This window comes from Emericellopsis cladophorae (assembly GCF_022114955.1).
Source record: "Emericellopsis cladophorae strain MUM 19.33 chromosome Unknown NODE_1_length_1489480_cov_119_871856, whole genome shotgun sequence".
Lineage (NCBI taxonomy): Eukaryota > Fungi > Ascomycota > Sordariomycetes > Hypocreales > Bionectriaceae > Emericellopsis > Emericellopsis cladophorae.
In genome coordinates, this window is record NW_026250926.1 from 796,365 (window position 1) to 815,112 (window position 18,748).

The 18,748-nt window shown below is 56.4% G+C and overlaps 6 protein-coding genes across 6 annotated transcripts; 3 read left to right on the forward strand and 3 right to left on the reverse strand.

Moving 5' to 3' along the window:
• Nucleotides 1-1,192: 1,192 nt before the first annotated feature.
• Nucleotides 1,193-4,991, forward strand: J7T54_006133 (Serine/threonine-protein kinase ppk6; the record flags this gene model as incomplete). Its single annotated transcript, XM_051504152.1, has 4 exons — nt 1,193-1,232; nt 1,316-1,496; nt 1,562-4,674; nt 4,732-4,991. 4 exons carry the CDS (start codon nt 1,193-1,195, stop codon nt 4,989-4,991), a joined length of 3,594 nt encoding a protein of 1,197 aa, XP_051366650.1.
• Nucleotides 4,992-5,308: 317 nt separating this feature from the next.
• On the reverse strand, nt 5,309-8,585 carry J7T54_006134 (SEH-associated protein-like protein; the record flags this gene model as incomplete). The annotated part of the gene is made up of 3 exons (XM_051504163.1): nt 5,309-7,251; nt 7,308-7,796; nt 8,003-8,585. 3 exons carry the CDS (start codon nt 8,583-8,585, stop codon nt 5,309-5,311), a joined length of 3,015 nt encoding a protein of 1,004 aa, XP_051366651.1.
• A 487-nt stretch (nt 8,586-9,072) lies between these two features.
• Nucleotides 9,073-10,014, forward strand: J7T54_006135 (uncharacterized protein; the record flags this gene model as incomplete). The annotated part of the gene is made up of 2 exons (XM_051504175.1): nt 9,073-9,406; nt 9,470-10,014. 2 exons carry the CDS (start codon nt 9,073-9,075, stop codon nt 10,012-10,014), a joined length of 879 nt encoding a protein of 292 aa, XP_051366652.1.
• Nucleotides 10,015-10,437: 423 nt separating this feature from the next.
• Nucleotides 10,438-11,374, forward strand: J7T54_006136 (uncharacterized protein; the record flags this gene model as incomplete). The annotated part of the gene is made up of 2 exons (XM_051504186.1): nt 10,438-10,624; nt 10,689-11,374. 2 exons carry the CDS (start codon nt 10,438-10,440, stop codon nt 11,372-11,374), a joined length of 873 nt encoding a protein of 290 aa, XP_051366653.1.
• A 51-nt stretch (nt 11,375-11,425) lies between these two features.
• J7T54_006137 (uncharacterized protein) lies at nt 11,426-12,259 on the reverse strand (the record flags this gene model as incomplete). Its single annotated transcript, XM_051504197.1, has 1 exon — nt 11,426-12,259. One exon carries the CDS (start codon nt 12,257-12,259, stop codon nt 11,426-11,428), a length of 834 nt encoding a protein of 277 aa, XP_051366654.1.
• A 669-nt stretch (nt 12,260-12,928) lies between these two features.
• Nucleotides 12,929-16,258, reverse strand: J7T54_006138 (uncharacterized protein; the record flags this gene model as incomplete). The annotated part of the gene is made up of 2 exons (XM_051504208.1): nt 12,929-14,968; nt 15,050-16,258. The coding sequence occupies 2 exons, from the start codon at nt 16,256-16,258 to the stop codon at nt 12,929-12,931; spliced, it is 3,249 nt and encodes a 1,082-aa protein (XP_051366655.1).
• Between the last annotated feature and the right edge of the window lie 2,490 nt (nt 16,259-18,748).

Here is an 18,748-nt window from a genome sequence, read left to right on the forward strand (position 1 = left end):
ACCAACCCCAACTTATATACGGATATTGCGTCCCCAATCTGGCGAGAACGAGCGATCAGTTTTTGAGGAAGAATGTCGTCTCGACAGCGTTGACAAGTACCGTACTCTATTAATAATAATGCAGTAGTGGGACAAAACCACCTACTACTAATTAGTCTAGTGCAATGAGCCAACGCAGGTTCAGGCGCAGATCATCGTGAACCCTTTGTAGCTAGGAAGTTATTTAGTCGACACGTGCCGCGAACCCTGACAGCCAGCAATAGTCGAAGTCTGTCTTCACCAGGTGAAATAAGGATCAATGAGGACTGTGACTCAACAAGAATGAAGCCTTGAACTTCTACTTAGCTTGGGCACATTACTTCTCGTCACACTCAGACTCGAACTGCTTGTACTTGGTCATCCAGACGAAGAAGCCACGACAGTCCGCGCCCAAATCGCCTGTAGTGTATTAAGTTACATCTATTTGTTTCGAGCAGGGCCTCGGCCAGAACTTCAACATCGACCTGCCATCACCACTGCTTCTCATTTGCTGAGCTATTACACCTACTACGTTGGCATTACCCCTCTGCCACTGCCACCAGACCGCTCGCTGCGCTTCCTGCGCTTCACTCTCTCCAGTCACTGGCTGCCCCGCACGCCGAAAAAGCTTCACATCCTGCGAATTCCTCGTCGCCGTCATTGAGTCTCAACCCCAGCCGTCCTTGCGATTTTTCGCGACCAAGTCAGACACCGACTCATACACACGAAAACGGAGACCACCACAGCCTGGTACCAATACGAACCACCATCCAGCTCAGATTGAATCCACTACCGTGCCCAACGGCGTCGATAACCCCTCACTCATTGGTCCGTCTTTGTCGTCAAGCGTTTTGGCTTGTGTCAACCTACGAAAGGCCACAGTCTCGAGGTCGACATTCACCAGTCATCCACTCTGCGACTGGGAGACAAAAAGGCGCCTATTTTTCCGCCTTTTTTTCCGCCTCTTTTGCTTTTCGATTTTCCTTCGCCCTCTTCAAGGCTGGAACGACTGGAGCCAGGCATCAGCAGCACCCGGCACGGTTGGCTGATCCCAAGACCAACAACCTGACGAATCCCACGATTGGGGGCCCTGTGATCCTGCCCACCACTTCCACAGTAGCCGACCCGTCAGCGCCTTCCCGGCGGCGCCTGTCGCGACGCATCCGCCTCAATTATGCCCGAGACGCATGGCGGACCTCACGACCACCAATATGGTACCCCCTTCCCCGTGCCCCCAGCTGAACAGGTAGTACTCAGCATGCGTGCGATACGATACGCTGACACCGACCCTACACAGGCGCCGACAATACATCAGAAGGAGAGGAGCGTGGGCGAGGCAAGCTGTTGCAACCGCTCTCGTTGCCCAAGAACCGCAGCACTGGCAACTTGCCCATCTCAGCTGACCCTTCCGACAGAAGCCGTCTCAGAATGTCCCTCGACGCATCGGCTGCCCTCCTAGACCATGACGTCCTCACGAGGTTGGTTCCCCGGCCACCTGTCGCCTTCCCGTGGACGCCCTTGCTAATCGACCTCTACCACACAGATCTTCTTCCCTCCTGACCGACCACGAGCACGGCCTAGGCCTGTCTGGCCTTCATCGTATACGGCAACAGCAGCCTCCATCGCGAAAGCCCACCATCCCTGGCTCGAATGCTTCTTCCCGAAGCCCCTCCGTCGTCGCACTCTCCCGAACGCCTTCCTTGAGCGTACTATCCCATGCCAACAGTATGCCTCTCTCTGCAGGACCGACTTCTCCTAGCTTCGCCGAAGATCTGTCGAGATTCCCATCCGAGTCGCTACATTCCTTCTCCTTCGCTCACCAATCCGAGGATTTCATCCACAGCAGGCAGAATGTTCTCAAAAGATCGCTCGAGTTTATGAAGGACCGCATGGGTTGGCCTATGAATTCGGCCCAGGCTGGCCTTGCCAGTGCGCAGGCACGCGTGACCGGAGACGTGGACGCGCAAAACATGTTGGAGCTTCTCGCACGAGCACAAATCATCGGTGCCGGCAATCTTCCAAATCCTGATTCCACGATTGATCCAGGCCCGTTGACCGGCCCGGCGATCGTTTCCAACCAGAATGTATTCGACCAGCATTTTGTTCCGAGGTCTTCGAGTCCCGAGCCCATATCTCCGATTCCGAAATCAATGTCAAACGTTTCTGCGGCGAAATCCCACGATGTATCAATAGGCAATGCTCAGGCTGCGGTGGGGGCGCCGGCCGATGTGTCCGTGAACAAGACCATATCGGAGGACTCGAGCAGAAGCACCCCTGACGAGAGTGTATCCTCGAGGAAGAGATCCCCCCCCCGAGCTCTGAGACCTACAACGCTGAAGCGAACAATGACCGATACAATGCACATGAGCATGGAAAACCGGCTCATGGATACCATGTCACAGCCCTTCTATTCCGAGACAGTCGCTTCACCAGCCCTGACTCCTTCCACTACGGCGTCAGCGAATTTCCCAAGTGCCCTGGGCTCTTCTGTTCACGGACACACAAACAGATGGGTGCCCGCTGCCCAAGCGATATTTACAACCGAAGCGAAACCGCCGTGGACCATCATCGCCGCGAATGACCTAGCGTGTCTCGTTTTCGGTGTCACTAAAGCTGAAGTGCGCAAGACTGGTATACTAGAGGTTGTACAAGAAGAGAGGCGGGCATGGCTCGAGCGGAAACTACTGAGCAACGGCGACGATGATGCCGAAGAGGAGAGACCGGAAAGCCGCAAGGCAAGTCCTGCCTCCTCAGCAGCATCGGCCCTCCTGGGCGGCAAGTCTGGCATCACAGCGCAATTGCTCAACAAGCCGAACTCGCGCGCGCAACCCCCGAAGTACAAGGAACGAAGATCACAGACGGTCCACAGTGGCGACCCCAACCCTCCCAAAACAAGGGGAAGCGAGCGTCACCGCAGCACGCTTTCGAGAGGCGTTCTTTTGTGTGGTGATGTGGTCCCCATCCAGAAGCGTAACGGCGCGACAGGCTCTGCCAGTATTTGGGTGAAAGAAAAGAGGGTTGGTCTTATTTGGGTACTGGAGGAGATCCACGAGGACACAGCCTACATCACCATTGATGAAGAAGGTGTAGTCCAGCAGACTACCGGCGCGACGCGGGCGATTTGGGGCGTCGAGTCGCCGCAGCGAGGGTGCGACGTTGGCTCACTCATCCCGCGCATCCCTCGCCAAGGCATCGACCCGAACACGGGCGAGATTGACTTTGCTCAGATTAGAAGACGCAAGTTTTTCACCTGCCCAAATCTGAAGAAGGTCAACGTGCCCTGCACCATTGAGCAGGTCCGCGGCAAGCTGGAGCTGCGTGTCTCATCCTACCCTCACATTGCGGGCATGATTGTCCTCGACCCGCGCACACTGCATATCCGCAGTTCCAACTCGGTCTTTTGTGGTGCCCTTTTTGGTTTCGAAAAACCCGATGGCATGTCCATCAATGCTCTAGTGCCCGGCTTTGACAAGATTCTGGAAATGCTCACTGAAGAGGAGGGCCTGGAACTGCTCGAGGGCATGGTCATACCTGAGGATAGGTTCCGAAGAGCATCTGGTTTGCTGGCTGTCCGTGAGCATAGACCCGACGCGTCTGATGTCTTTTTGAAACCGGACGGGCTTCCCGCGAGACATCGGGACGGGTCAGATCTCAAGATTGACGTACAAATGCGGGTGGTCAAGAGCGAGAAGCAGGGCAACGTCCTCGAGGAGACCGTCATTGAGGGCAGCGACGAGGAAAATGACTCCAAGAAGGACGACGCGTCCCTAGTGGTGCATCAGTCCGAGATGGTGTACGCTCTGTGGATCACATACTCCAGGCATCTCCATGGCGAAAAGCCATCGGTCGACGTCGGTACCACTGCTGAAGCCGAGGCAGCTTCACCGTTGCATCAACCGTCGCCGGGGCAGACACCACCAGCGCTCTCGCCGACCGAGATGGAGTCGGATGACAGCAATGCCAAGGCGGAACCGACAACATCCAAAGGCGGTCTCTTCTCCAAGAACTTCAAGGACGTTGCCAAAAACGCTGCTGCTAAACTTACAGGACACAGTCAGTCTGCGCCCAAGACGAGCGACAAACCAACGCCGCCCCGAGCTGTGGAGCCTGCAGCCAAGCCCAAGATTGAGGACTACACCATCCTTGAGGACATGGGGCAGGGAGCATACGGCCAGGTCAAGCTTGTCCGTCATAAGGTGACGGGCAAGAAGGCTGTGCTCAAGTATGTGACCAAGCGACGCATTCTTGTTGACACTTGGACGCGCGATCGAAAACTCGGCACCGTGCCCTTGGAGATCCATGTCCTCGACTATCTTCGCCGCCCAGAGTTCCGACACCCCAACATTGTAGAGATGGAGGGCTTCTTCGAAGACAGCGTCAACTACTACATCGAAATGAAGCCACATGGTCTCCCTGGCATGGACCTCTTTGACTACATCGAATTACGAGCGAACATGGAGGAATCAGAGTGTCGGAGTATTTTCAAGCAGGTCGCCCAGTCCATCCACTTCCTCCACACCAAGGCGATGGTTGTCCATCGCGATATCAAAGACGAGAACGTCGTTATGGATGGCGAAGGGAACATCAAGCTCATCGACTTTGGGAGCGCGGCGTACATCAAGAGCGGGCCCTTTGATGTGTTTGTGGGCACAATTGGTTCGTTACAGACTGCCAGGCGGAGTGCGTGAGACGAACAACGGCTGACTATGTTAGATTACGCAGCACCCGAGGTCCTCGCCGGCAAGCCCTACGGCGGCAAGGAGCAAGATGTGTGGGCACTCGGCATCCTCCTCTATACCATCATATACAAGGAGAATCCGTTCTACAGCATCGATGAGATTATGGACCGCGACCTGCGCATACCGTACGTCATGAGCGAGGAGAGCATTGATCTCATCCGCTGCATGCTCGACCGGGATGTGCCACAGCGCTACGATATAGAAAAGGTCCTCGCCCACCCCTGGCTGGCATGATGCATACGCACACGGATATGAAATGACTTTTAAATAAAAATGTGACAATGGGTAGACGAAGCATTTGAGACGCGGAGTTTTTACAGACGTTGGGGACTGGGGCGTCTGAAGAGGAGGGAGACAACGACACAGTACGGATATTTTTACCATGCCTGCGTCGAGCAGAGTACCAGAAGCAATGAGCGCTCTTGTCATTACCAGCAGCCGCAGCCGCAGCAGCAGCAGAATAGCCCTCCTTTAATAATTGAGCGTTTGTACTTACAGGAGCGCACATGAATCAGGAAAAGAATAGAATTCTTCACCAGTCCCGCCCCCCTCTAATGATAGCTTAGTTCCGGATTGGCCCTAAAGTTGCAGCGGCAGCGACACTCGGGAACCGGACACTCCGTATGCCGCGCGAACCATTGCCGTGCGTGATCCAAGTGCAGGACGTGGTCGCAGCGCAGGCAGAATGTAGGGAAGCGGCCGGCCATCTTGGTGTCGGGGTGCTCCTCGGGACGATCGCTGCGCGGCACGCCGACGACCTCCAGACACACGATGCAGCGCGGCAGGTGACGTCCGCAGTTGGGACAGCTGACGCCCGCGTTGATGCTCGTGGTCAGCATGGGGTTGCGCGCCTCGCCGCCGGAGGACGTGCGCTGGTGATGGTGAGAATGGTGGTGATGATTCGCCAGGGACGTCTCGGCGTCGCAGTACACGCAGCGCAGGGCGATCTGTCGCGACGGCGGCTTCAGCGTCGGGACGCCCTCGCGCTTGGAGCGCTTGGTCGACTCGACCTCGAACTTTGTGCGGTGATGGAAGAGCTTGTGGCGCTGGAGGTGTTCCCTGTACGCGCGCCGCCAGGCCCGGCAGCGGATGTCGTCAATGTACTTTGGGTAGCCTATCGATAGAACGAGCGTGGCGGTCTGCACGTCGCCAAATTTCTGGATGTAGCGGGCGAAGATGTCGACCGTGGCGTCCGTGATGCCGGTGAGGACGATGCCTTCGACGTCGCCCTCGTGCACGGCGCGCGCCACCTGCTCGTGGAGCCAGGCCGTCAGCTGGTCGTCTGGGAAGTTGCGTACGGCGACAAAGGCCCTGTCGGATAGGGGGAGAGAGAGCTGGTTGGCGATGGACGTCCAGTCGCCCGTGGCGATGAGGGAGGACATGGCCTGCAGGTATGGGTCCGTGTTGGAGGCCACTGTCGGGTCAAAGTCCAGCTGTTCTTTGGCAAGACGCTTGTCGCCGCGGCCCATGAGCTGGAGGGCAAGGGACACGAAGAGGAGCGCTGGGTGTGCCTTGCTCGCCCGCTTGAGAATCTGGACCGCTTGGGGTGTGTCGCCCCTGAACAAGGCTCTCGACGCGGCCATGGTATGGATCGTCGCTGGGTATTCTGGGTCGACATCGGCGGTGGGATCGTGACGTTGCAAATCTCCCCATCCGCAGATCTCAAGACACAGTTGTCTGTGGTGAGGGCGCTTTGTCGTGACACCGTCAAACTTGGGCAGATGCCGCTTCTTGTTGCAGTAGACGCCGAGGGCACGTTCCCAGTGGGAAGGTTCCGGGACCGAGGGTGCGCCTCCAGTCAAGCGTGAAGTTGGATTGCGGCCAAGGTCGTTGGTCCAGACGGAAGCGATGCCCAGGTAGCTAAGGTCCATGGTGGAGATGAGCATGCCGCCATCGTCAGCGGCATGTTCAGCGTCGGCAATCCAGTCCCAGGCAAATTTCACCCACGGGTCGTCATTGACGACATGATGATTGGCTGCCGCGTCGAATAGATACCGCTCCTTGGCGCGTAGGACCATGCTGTGATCGATGACGGACTGTGCTTCTCGTGGCAAGCCGGGCGCGTGGTTCAGTGTCCTGAGAAGGGCTTCGTGGAACTCCCGACACGACCCCACGGCGCCTGTCGCCATAGAAATTCCGCTCTCATTGCTTTTAGCAATGTTGAGGTTTCCCAGCTGCGGCTGTAGATTGGCCAGGTTCTCGTCGTCACCGAATTTCTCGCGTACAAACGCGCGAAGGGCACGCAACTTGCCCGACACGGTCTCCGCCGCGCAGAACGAGTCGGGTAGCTTATCCTGGATCCCGTTGACGAGGTCAGCGCCGACAGTGGCACAGGCACCCGGACGCAAGGTGTGCTCGATTGTCGCCTCGATGTCGGCCTCCTCTGGCCCAAATATGGGTACGTTGGCCAGTGTTTTCTCTATCAAGAGAGGGCCCATCATGCTAGGGGCCTGCGATGGCTCAAAGTGCATCATGTCCATATAGGGCGTTCCCGCTGGATTGCGTCAGTACCACACGTCGACCCGAACACTCACGGTGGCTCCCACTCACCTTCGAGGCCACGATGGGGCGCGCTCCATGGCACCATCTTGTAGACATGATCTGCCGTTTGCGAGGGTTGTTCCACGATTTCAAAGTTTCCGTTGGCCCGGAGCACCAGCATCCGGGGTCGTAGGACCGGCGAGCCGAGCGTCACCCAGTCGAACGACACGATGCTGTTGTTCCTTCTGGACGACTCGGCATACAAGGGGTCCATCTCGTGTGACCGTCCCACCTGCAGTAGTTCCGGGTTCTCGGACACTCCTGCGCTCGATGAATCCCTCTCTCTCTTGGTGTCCAGTATGCGCAACTGTCCCGTTCGGGAGAGCACGGCTAGTAGACCGCGATGGTCGCGGCAGTATCGTAACGACCTGACCATGGAGTATTTGCCTTCGGAGGAGAACGGGTCAAAGTCGGCGTCGATCACTTTGTCGAGCCTGAGCGCGCCGCCCCATGGCAGTCCGTCTTCCTCCGTAGCCTGAACGTATGAATGCTGAGCAACTGCGCGCGTGGTCACGCGTTTGTCCCAGACCATGACCCCAGGATGATCCAATGCTGAGGAGGCAAAGTAGTTCGGATCCGCATAGTCAATGGTTAAGTTATTGTTGCACTTTGTGTGGAACAGTTGGAGTCCACTATTTCGATCTGACTGGAATTAGTTTCGCGTGCGGAAGGGAAACCACTCGCTCAGGAGCCGTTCAACATACCCCTGAGATCATGCAGACGCAGGCCTTGGGCCTTGATCCCAGCCACCAGTGTCTGGGGACTATCCTCAAAGAACTTGATGCTCGAGACGGAAACACTATGCTCGACCCGGTCCCTCGGTTCTGACAGGCCAGGGACATCTTTTGGCAACCCTCTCGTCTGTTTCTTAGCCAGCGAAGAAAGACGATTGACGTCCCAGATGTGCAGACTAGAGTCTACCCGAACGCGGTCAAGACCCACGGCGAGGAGACCTGTGGTGTTGAAGGCCACAGCCTGACAGGTCCGCGTGGTCTTTAGGCCGAGCTCGAGGTAGGCATTGGAGCCATCGTCAATGCGGAGAAGGTTGACGAGGCCTGTGCCTGTTCCGACAGCGAGCAGACCAGGGTTTGTGGGAGACCAGTCGTACGTCGTAAGTGGAGGGAAGTCATCGTGTCGGGTGAGCTTGTCGTAGTCGAAGCGCCCATTGCGCGCGTGACCCGTGGGTTCGTATAACTGAACAACCCTGTGCTGCAGGTTGATGTGTACAAAGCTATCCAAAGAGGAGCTCGGCGACCATTTGACGAGGCCAGGCTCCGGGCGATCCATCTTCCCGGCCGTTGCGTGTCTGGCTCACTGACGATGATGAGGTTGGTGGTGAGTGAGAGGCAGGGGTTTGCGTCTCAAGTATCAGGTCGCGGCGCCATCCGTCTGATCAATTGCAGTCGCATAGCTTTGGGAAGATAGATCCAGGGTGTGTCTGCCTTGACGGGGTCATTAACTCATGTGAAAGACCATTGATACATGGCAATGAGTACGCTGCTGTTCTCATGCATCATCCATCCATCGACGTCGCGACGAAGTCAAAGTGGATAACCCGAGACCACAGTAGAGCCTCGTCATTGGCTGTAGCCTCGAGCGATGCACTAAGCCTAAATGGAGTGAACCCCAGGCCACCCCCACTGAAAAAGTTACCAGCGCCTGCCCAGATACTAACTAAATAATTAATGGGCGAGCATCGCGACCAGATTCACTTTCTCTCCCACCTTGAGCCTCATCACCACCCACAATACCGACGCATCGAGCTACGGGCATAATGGCGACCAAGCGCTCTCACACCGAGGCAGAATTTGACCACATCCACCCTGATCGTGTTCGTGGCGATCTTGCCAACGCCAAGAAGCGCAAACCGAACCTTGCACCGACTGCAAAGTCCCACAAGCACAAGGCCAAAGAAGGCAGCATAGAGTACGCGAAGAAGCGCAAACGCACAATCGAGAGGCTGTTCCAAAGGGATACCGAGCTGCCACAGGATGTGAGGAACGATATGGAAAGAGAATTGGCGGCGCACAAGGCTACGATCGAGGACAAGACATTCCACAGGAGGAGAAGTGCCATGATCTCGAAATATCACATGGTTCGATTCTTTGGTAGGTCTTATTCGGCTCGGCATCCTGTACCGTGTTGTGAATTTCGGGCTGACGTGAGGACAGAGCGTAAGAAGGCCATGCGACTAGCCAAGCAGATCCGGAAGAAGATTGCCCAGGCAGAAAACCAGGATGACCTGGCCCAACTGCAAAAAGAACTACACGTCGCCGAGGTCGACGAGGCGTATACACAGTATCATCCGCATGCGGAGCCGTACACCGGCTTATATGGCAGGACCAAAAGCAGTGACGATGAAGAGACGTTGGCGTTGGCGGACAAGGTGACCTTGGATGCAGAACGGCCGCCCATGTGGAAGACTGTCGAGGCCGCCATGGCAGAAGGAACCAATGCGCTGGTGAAACTCAGGGAGCGACGGTCAGCAGACGGATCCGACGTCAAGCCAGGCTTCAAGCCAGGCAAGAAGCAGTCGAGCAGGACCGATGCGCCAAAGCTTGCAGCACAGAAGCAGAAGCGCGAGGAGCATGGGGCTAGAGCGCAGAATGGCGCTGCGACGCCGATGAACCGTCGCGAGAGGAGGAAACTCATGCACCAGCAGAAGGCGACGGCGGGCCCTCAGAGTGACGACGAGGATGGTGGGTTCTTTGAATAGTAGAGGTAGATGCGTGAGGGTGGTGGTAGGAAGACGGGTGCGCATGGCGCGTAGCAAAACACATGGAAGCCTGCATATAGCCTTTTGGTACCTTCCAAAACCAATAAACAAAACGCTTGTCACCTGCCTCTGTTGCTTCCTGCAGAAATGGTCGAATAGCTCACGTGCATGTGGTTGACTTGCAAGCTTTAACGACCAACTCAACAACCGTGACACCCATCCTGGGGAGCCGCGTGAATTGACCAGGTTCAAGAAGTACCAGACAAACCCAGATGCCACTGCTTTCCTTTTGATTCCGTGTATATTGCCTTAGAAGAAAGAGCAGACACCGCGCATCCATCGGCGCCCAACGCTCACTTGGTTCTCACACAGCCTTCTTCCCCACATTGCTCACCACTGCACTGGCAGAACACAACCACAATCATGTCCTTTGCACCGGCCGCTCCGTGGGACCGACTGCGCGCTTGGATCGACGACAAAGAGAGAGAGGAGCGGACATTCGACAGGCCGGCGAGGCTGACACAGCGCGAGCTCACGGCCATCAGCAACCTGGTCCCCTTGATTGAAGAGCCGGACATTAGCGGCAAGGACCATGTCAGCGCCTTGCACTGTACGTACCTGGCAGAGAAAGGCAGTCGTGGCTCTTGTCTGCTCTAGCTGACGCTCGTGTGCAGATGCCGCGCAGACTAAGCAATGCTCCATGCCGACGTTTGAGGATGAGTCGGTTACCGTCAGTATGAATGGGATCGTCGAAGCGAAATGGCGATGTTACTGCACCATCGGACCGCAGGGCACCTTTCCAAGCCAAGGATTCGGTCTGGACGAAACGGACGAGGCGCCCATCTTTGCGACAAAGAAGAACGCAAAGCAATTCGCCGCTCAGCAGGCGCTGGCCTTCTTGTCCAACAGAGCTCCCATCACCTCCACGGCCACTGCTGCTGCTGCTGCGTCCTTGCCCAAACGCGCAGAGCTATCGCAAGCAGCATCTCCAAGCCTGCCACAAGCCAAGAAGAGCAGGACGGACGCAGGGCCGGCCGAAGCAGCGCAAGCCGTGACGGCGCCGGCGGACGAGACGACTGCCTCATCCGTCCACGAGAGAGTGGTCTATCTGTCGAAAAGACTCGGTCTCCAGCCGCCCGTCTACGAAACGCCTCCCTTGATCGGCATGCCCAACTTCTTCTCGGGCAGGACCGTCTTCCCACCCGGCGCGGACGGCCGCATCCCCGACAATGTCCTCGTCGTCAACGGCGTGCTGGGCAAGCAGCAGGCCAAGGACCAGCTCGCACGGCAAGTGTGTGACTGGATGGAGAGGGAATTCCAGGTGCGACAGGAGATATCACAAAGACTCTGGCCAAAATGAGGGACACCACGCTGGTAGGGTAGTTAGTTGATATAGCAGACAGTCTCGTACTTAGGAGCCCCTATTGCCTCTGCCACCTCTCCCTCTCCCTCGCCCTCTACCCCTGTGGGCCCCTTTCCCCTGAGGTACACGCATCTTGAGGCCACTCGGTAGATCAGCCTGCCATTCCCCGTCGACCCATAGCACGCCAACATCCTCCTTTCTCCCCGTGGCCAGCTTGAACCACTTGGTGCTCACCTCGCCCCCGGTCAAAATGACCCCATTATCGCTCCTCCACCACGTCAAACCGCCCTCCTCCATGCTCCTCTTCACATCCACCTCAATGACCAGTTCCGCGTCCTTCCTCATACCACTCGCCACGCCCTCCTCCGGTGTACCCGTCGAGCAATGCACGTGATTCCGCCCCATGGGCTTCAACCCGCCCGACTCAACAATGGTACCCCAGAACGCAAAGTATGTCCCGTGGAGGACCTTGTCCGGCACCGTGTCGGGCGTAAGCGGTGCCAGATGACCCTCGTCCTCAATCTTGATACTGTGTCCCTGGTTCGCGCGGATCATCCACTCGCCCCTGTCGTTCTGGCGCGTGCTGAACCGCTGCTTCTCGTTGCTCTCGACCTCGCGGTGCACTTCTTCCTCGGTGGCCTGGAGCGACTTGATGGGTCCGTAGGCGAGCACGGCCTTGAGCGGGGCGTAACCCTCCGCGTCGAGCGTGATGCCGGCGTTGGTCGCCTGGTGGCGGAGCAGACGGGACAGGGCTTTGGAGATGAGAACCTGGCGTGACTGGCCGCTTCCGCCTTTGCCATTATTGTTATTCTTGCGGGTGCGATTGTTATTGTTGGGGCGGGCTGTTGACTCTAGTGAGTCCTGGGTTGAATCTGCCTCCATGGTTGTTGTGGGTGCGCCGTAGCTGATCCGTATGGAGGAGATGAAGTTGTGTGCGAGGAGAGACGCCAGTGGACGGCTCCGTGTGTTCGAGGCAAGTCTGAATACACTTTAGACCACTTTGTTTGGCCCTGCGAAGTACTATGTTGTGAACTTGATGTTTCAAAAGAAGAGAAGTGGAGCGAGGTAACGAGGATAGGGTAGGCACGACGATCCCCGATGTGACTCCGCCAGCCCCATCACAACGCCACCACTACCTTACCTTACAGATGCTTCTTGTAAAGATCACACTTAAAGAAGGGACGACACCGTTAGACGATTATGACTGGAATACCGGAAGTATACATTATCTCAAGACAGTGTCAAGGTACCTCTACTATCTCCTCTTCAGCTCGCTCGACCCAACGATCTCCCTCACTGTACAAGGACAATACAGCAGACGGCCATATTCTCACCCTCTTAGGACAACAAGAAGAGAAGAAAGCAATAAAACAGAGAGCGCCGCCTCATGATTCGTGAAATCGAACTAATGCAAGTGCACCCAGACAGTCCAGTTCTATCCATCAGAACCGTGTTGGCCGCAGAAGAAAAAACGATATGGGGGGAAACAAAATGCAGCGCCTGCAATTGGCAAAATCGAGTAAAGATGTTTATACAGTCGTTTGCGGTCGTTCAGGACCGGTATCCTCCCGCAGTGGCTGTACTCGACACATTCGTAATTGTGCTGTCACGGTTCTGTCGCCTTGCGCTGAGACTACCAGAACGATTGAGCGACACATTCTGCCCGAGCGAGTAATAGCGTTGTCGTGTGCGCTCCTCGCCGCCTCTCTGATGTGACTCTGCGGTCTCACCCTCTGGCGCCTGCACCTGGGGTGACCTCTCCAAGTACTTCCGCGAAGGTAGGGCCGTGGGCAGCGCGCTAATGGATCCTGGCGCTGCTAGACGGGATGTGGGAGTAGTGCTCGTCGATCCAAACCGGCGCCTAGGCAGGGCCGACTGCTGCTGTGGTTGTGGGACATTGTCTCTTGTTGACGCATGGGTTTGAGGCGCGAACTCGCGTGTCGGGCCTCTAGAGGTTGTGGCCACCTCGGTATACTCGCGATTGCTACCTCGCGTGGCATTGACCTCGGTGTAAGCTCTTGACGGGGCGGCCAGGCGAGACGCTTGCTCGCCTTCATCCACGGTCCCACGTCGGCTGCGGACGTGCAGCATCGACGTCTGGCGGCCCTCTTCAGGCTCTTCGGTGTCGCCGCGACGAGAACGCAGCAGCATCGACGATCTCCGACCCGCGACGGGGGCTGACTCTTCAGGCTCCTCGGTGGCAGCTCTGCGGGTACGCGAGATGAGCAGAGAAGACCTGCGCTGATGGGCAGGTTCCTGCGGCGTTGTGGGAGTAGAGCCTACGACGCGGGGACTCGGCAATGCGCTGCTTGCCAGTATGGTGTGTCTCCGCTCCTCAAACTTGGACAAGGCCCGGCCGGGACTGACGTTTTCGGACTTTTGCAACGTCCGCTCGGAAACAATGCTTGGCCGCCGAGTGTGTATGCTGCTAAAGGATTTGGCAACCGTGGGTGTTGATGGCCCATCCATTTGCGTGGACGAAGATGAGGGGTGATACTGGGTCGGCGCGGGAGCTCGGGATGCCTTTGGTGGCTGGCTCGACTCTCTCGTACGCTGGGCGTGAGCGACATCCTCTCCAAGTGCAACGCATAACTCGGTCAGACTGCGGCAAACACTGTCCGCCTTGCGTCGCAACTGACGATCCGTCAGATTCGTGCCGACCCCAATCGTACTCCCACTGCTCGAGACTGGCCCTGGCTGGCCCGGTTGGCCCATCATTGTTGCCAGAGCCATCGCGTCGTTGGCGGCAGCCTCGAGAGTCTTGAAAATATCAGGGCTCAAGAAAGGTTTCGACTTGGACAGGGCTGAGTGCAGTATAGGATAGGCCTCTTTTTGGGTCGAAGCGTTGCTCAGTGATTCCAGGTTCTGTGACTGCTGGTTGGCACCCGTGCCCTGGCGTTTAGGAGAAGACGACATTGTTGTCACGGTGGTGGTGGCTGTGGGTGGTCGGTCTTCGGCAAGCCTCGAAACGGCAGCGGCCGATGTCGACGGTAGCTTTCCGGTCAGCTCAAGTCGATGCAACCGGGACTTGAGGTCATCGAGCTCATCCCAAACGGTCGATGGGGCTGTCAAGGAGGCGGTGGATTCAGTGCCCTCCCTGCCACCGGCGGCCTCGGTGGGTTGATGCTGATGAGCAGTTTGGTCAAAGGATCGGACCAGAGGTGAAGAATTGTACGATTTTGAATAGTGATTAGCAGCCCCGGATTTGAACACGGGCGTCCGCCCTGGCGATGTTGGGTTTTGCTCTGTGACAGAAGAGCGTCGTCGCGCGTGGTACGGATTCTCCGATCCCACATCCTGCTGCGCTTGGGAGCGTGGTGCCAATGGTGAGGCCCGTAGACCGACGCCTCCCGGTCGCGACGAGCGATAGACATCTTCGGATGGGTGTGTAGAGGCCGCCTTGTGGTCCCTCGAGTGAAGTCTCTGGGTCAATGACCTCGTGATTTCGCTTGCGCGGTCGTCGATGTATCTCGTGACACGGCCACCGTCCTGGTCGTCGGACATTCGTCGAGCAATTGACGGCGGCGACCTGGGGTTGTATGAAGCGACATTCGTTGAGAGTGGCCGGCGATGTGTTCGATAGACACGAGACTGGACATGGTTAGCACTCGGAAACGCTTGGCAAGCCTGTAATGTAGGGAGCTTTGTGTTGAGCAACGAGGTGAGACGTACCACAGAGTTTCTGGTCTCATCCTGAGAGTCACCATTACGGCGATCACCCTCTTCGCGGGCAATTCGAAGAAAGACATCCCCACCATCCTGGCCGTCATAGCCCTCGTGGCGAGCCGATGCGCGGGGGGCTCTTTGAAACATGTCTTGGGTTTTTCCTTCTAGAGCACGCAGCGTGCGGTCATGATCAGAATCGTCAGAATTGTCGCTCGCGTCAAAAGAACGAGCTCGCTGATTCATATTCAGCGTTAAGCTCTTGCGCGAGCCAGAGGAACGAAAGCCACGGATAGGAGGAACGCGAACGGGGGCTCCGTTGCCGTTGTTTTGTGTATTGGGTACGTTGGCAGGCGGTTTATAAGACACTGGGGGCCGGTTCGTTGAGGCGCGTCGTTCATCGGTGGCACTAGTGTTTGATAAAGTTTTGAGAAGGAGCAGCTCGCGCTGACCTCCCGAATCCCTCGGATCTCGTGGTGAGAGTGCGTCCGGGCTTGTGAGGTATGTATTGGCGGGCGCGACGACTTGATCAATGCTGTCGTGGGCAGGTCTCAGCGGCTGTGGGTAGGTGACGGCTCTTTTGAAGTGATCGTGGGGTAGGGTGGTTCGTGGTGAGGACGGTATGGTGTCGTTGTTGGAGGAACTTTGCTGTGGACTCGAGGGCACTGCAGCTGCAGTGGTCAATCTCGCCGATTGTCGCGGTGCTGGTGGTTGGCCCTCAGCTTGACGTTGGACAGAGTCGGATGCAGAATCATGCAGGACACCCGAATCTGCCTGAGAGGCGACGCGACGTTGTTCGTCCAGGTGCGACAGCGACTGTGGCTCGGTCGTCTGCTTTTGATGGCTCAATTGATCGGCGACGCGAAGGGCTGCGGTGGACGAGCTAGAAGCCAGCCGTCTCGAGGGTAGGGCTGAAGGCGAGTCCAAATGGTTGGTGGCGATCGGGGCCACTGATGATGTACTGGACTTTTTCGGTTCTGTCTGGGCTTGGCCGGACTCTGCGTCGTTGTTGTTGTTTGCGGTGCCGACGAATCTGATGGTGGAGGAAGACTTCTGGTGAGTGGGCAACGACAGACGCGAGTCCAAGGCGAGAGAGAGCGACGCCAGCTGGGCCCTGGCGCTGGATTCAAGGGGCGTCGTCTCACTCTGGTGTGAGACAATGCCTGTTGAACGACTGTTGCCATCAGTCTGCTGCGACTCGCCTTCATTGACACTCATTTTCGGCTGGTTATTGGCTTTGTCGCCCAAAACATAACAACTCTGATCCTCTCGGCCTGGACTTTGTTCGCTTTTCTCGTCGCTCACCTAGAGGTGCGTAACCTCTCAGACCGAAGGACAGACACCCCAGTGCCTCACGTGGGGCCGAGGGACAGCAGCAGTTAGGCAGACCAAATGCACCTGGCAACGTCCTGGGCGTATGAAGCCTGGCTGGGATGCTGAGTGCATGCAAACCGGACGAGTTTGAGCATTCGAAACAAGAAGGCACCCAGGGCGGTATCAGGTAGGGTATGCGATTGAGTGTGAGCGACTCTTTTGGAGGATAGAATGATGATGCTGAAGCGAGTTTCGCGAGCTATCAGCAAAGGAGGAGCGACCATGGATGAGATCGACCAAGGAGAAGCAACTGTTACGACAAGTCCGATGTTGTTCCGTCCTGACCTTGCGGGATAGACTTGTTGGAACCAGTATTATCAAGGCATTATGAGTTGTGAGTTGTGAGCTGTGAGTTACGAGCCAGGGGCCTCCACTGTCGTCTGCATCTCAAGCAGTCTAACAGACGCACGTTGCCGGATCTCAGCCATTGAATTCACCACCAGCCACCATCGTGTGCCGTCTGACTCGCGGCCTCTTTTTTGCTCCGGCCTCATGCACACGGATCGTGGGATACCAATCGTTCATTCCACTGCTCGTGGCAAGTCCCGCGCCTTTCACGTTGCTATTTGCACAAATGTACGTATCGTAGCGATAGATCTCATCCTTGATGACAAGGTCTGGTAACAGGAGCCTGCGCGATGGAATGTGGAGCTAGCAAAGCCAAGCTAGCACCAGCTAATAGCCGGCAAGACATCGCAGCGATACCACGCGTTAGCTCAAGAGTAGTGCCCGCCGTCTCCTGGTCTCAGTGGTCTGTGGTGATGCGCGGCGGCCAGGCAGTCTGCCATTGGCTGCGATGCATCACATTGGGCCTTACCGCTTCGCTTTGACTGCAGTTCCAGCGACATTTCCCAACCATGAGCAATGCACGTACGACTACGCTCCGTACGAAGATGAGGAACCGCAGCTGTTGTTCCCAGCCCTCAATTGACTGATTAATTGCAGGGTCTTCTGACGCATGCGTCTCACAGGAGAGCCAGGATGTGGGCTGGGGTTTGAAGTCTAGGGTTCCGAGATGTCGAGGGGCTGGTTGGTCGTGCGCTCCGTCGAAAGGGGCCTGCAGCGCGACTAGTCCTCTTTCATCATCTTGAAACAGAGGCTCCGGGTCGGCAAGTTGCGCACCATCTACGTGTACAGACTGCGTACGAAGAAGCAAGTGCAGTATTACAGGTAATTGCGCAAGAGATGGGATGAGCGTTGCTGTCATGTATTATTACGAACCAGAAAAACTGTAGTTGTAAGTCGAAAGTAGCCCAATGCGTCAACTGCCTGCCTTCTTATGTTCCAATATGTAAAGTACAAAACTACCGTCATCCGTCCTCCAGTCCGGGGCAGATGTCCGTCTTCGGGGTCGATTCGAGACGGAATCCTGTTGACACCAATCCTAGGTTACCCTATAAGCTACACAACAAACCAGGTTGTGCTCCATCGCAGCATCCTACATAATTTGCAAAGGCTTGGGTGATTAATTGCGAGGAGGCCGCAACATGAGGCGGGGCTTCGTACAAGTGTATGTATTCGCATTTGCTCGTGCTTATCCTGCTCTGGAAGCGCGATGAATGTGTTCGTTATCAACGTTAGTCCATACGCGATTGCAAATACATCACCACGGGGCCATGTGGAACGAAGAAACTTGCAGCCAATTAGGTCGAAATGACGCGACATTCGTGGGCAAGGCTATCCTGCAGGCAAAGAACCTCAAGTTGTCCTTAAGAGAACCCGGGCCGTGTTCGGTGGATGAGTTTCATGTTCTTGCCAATACCGAGATGTTAAGACCCCATTCCTCGCAAACCAGGGTCAAACCCATTCAGTATCGCCGAACACCAAGATTGAGTGTAACTATATGTCAACTGACATATTATTATAATAATTATAATAGCGCCGGTACGGAGTACCAAGACGGTAGAGACATCTTTAAACTTGTTGCCCGGTCAACATACCTCCACGGACAGTTACAAGAGTATTCTTGCGTAACAGCACAAGCAGCAATCCGGAATATGTTTCCGTGGCGGTCTCATGTTTAAGTTCGTGGCAGCTTCCTCTCATTTGAAGCTCGCTCAGCCCATTGTCGGTCGGGATGCGCGTGACAAGTGCGAACACGACAGTCTCCCCTCGCTTACCTTCCAGGCGCCTAGCACGATCAGAAGACAGGATATGCGAGTCGCTGGTGGGAAGGGGAATGCTTGGACCAAGGCTGTACGGCAGCCACTATTAGTCACATCTTCTTTGCAACTGGTCAGCCTTGCTTTGCTCGTGTGTCTGTCAATGTTGGCTTCAAATAGAAAGCAATATCGCAGCAGGTCGATTGTTCCCTGCCTGCTGGTCGGCGTCTGT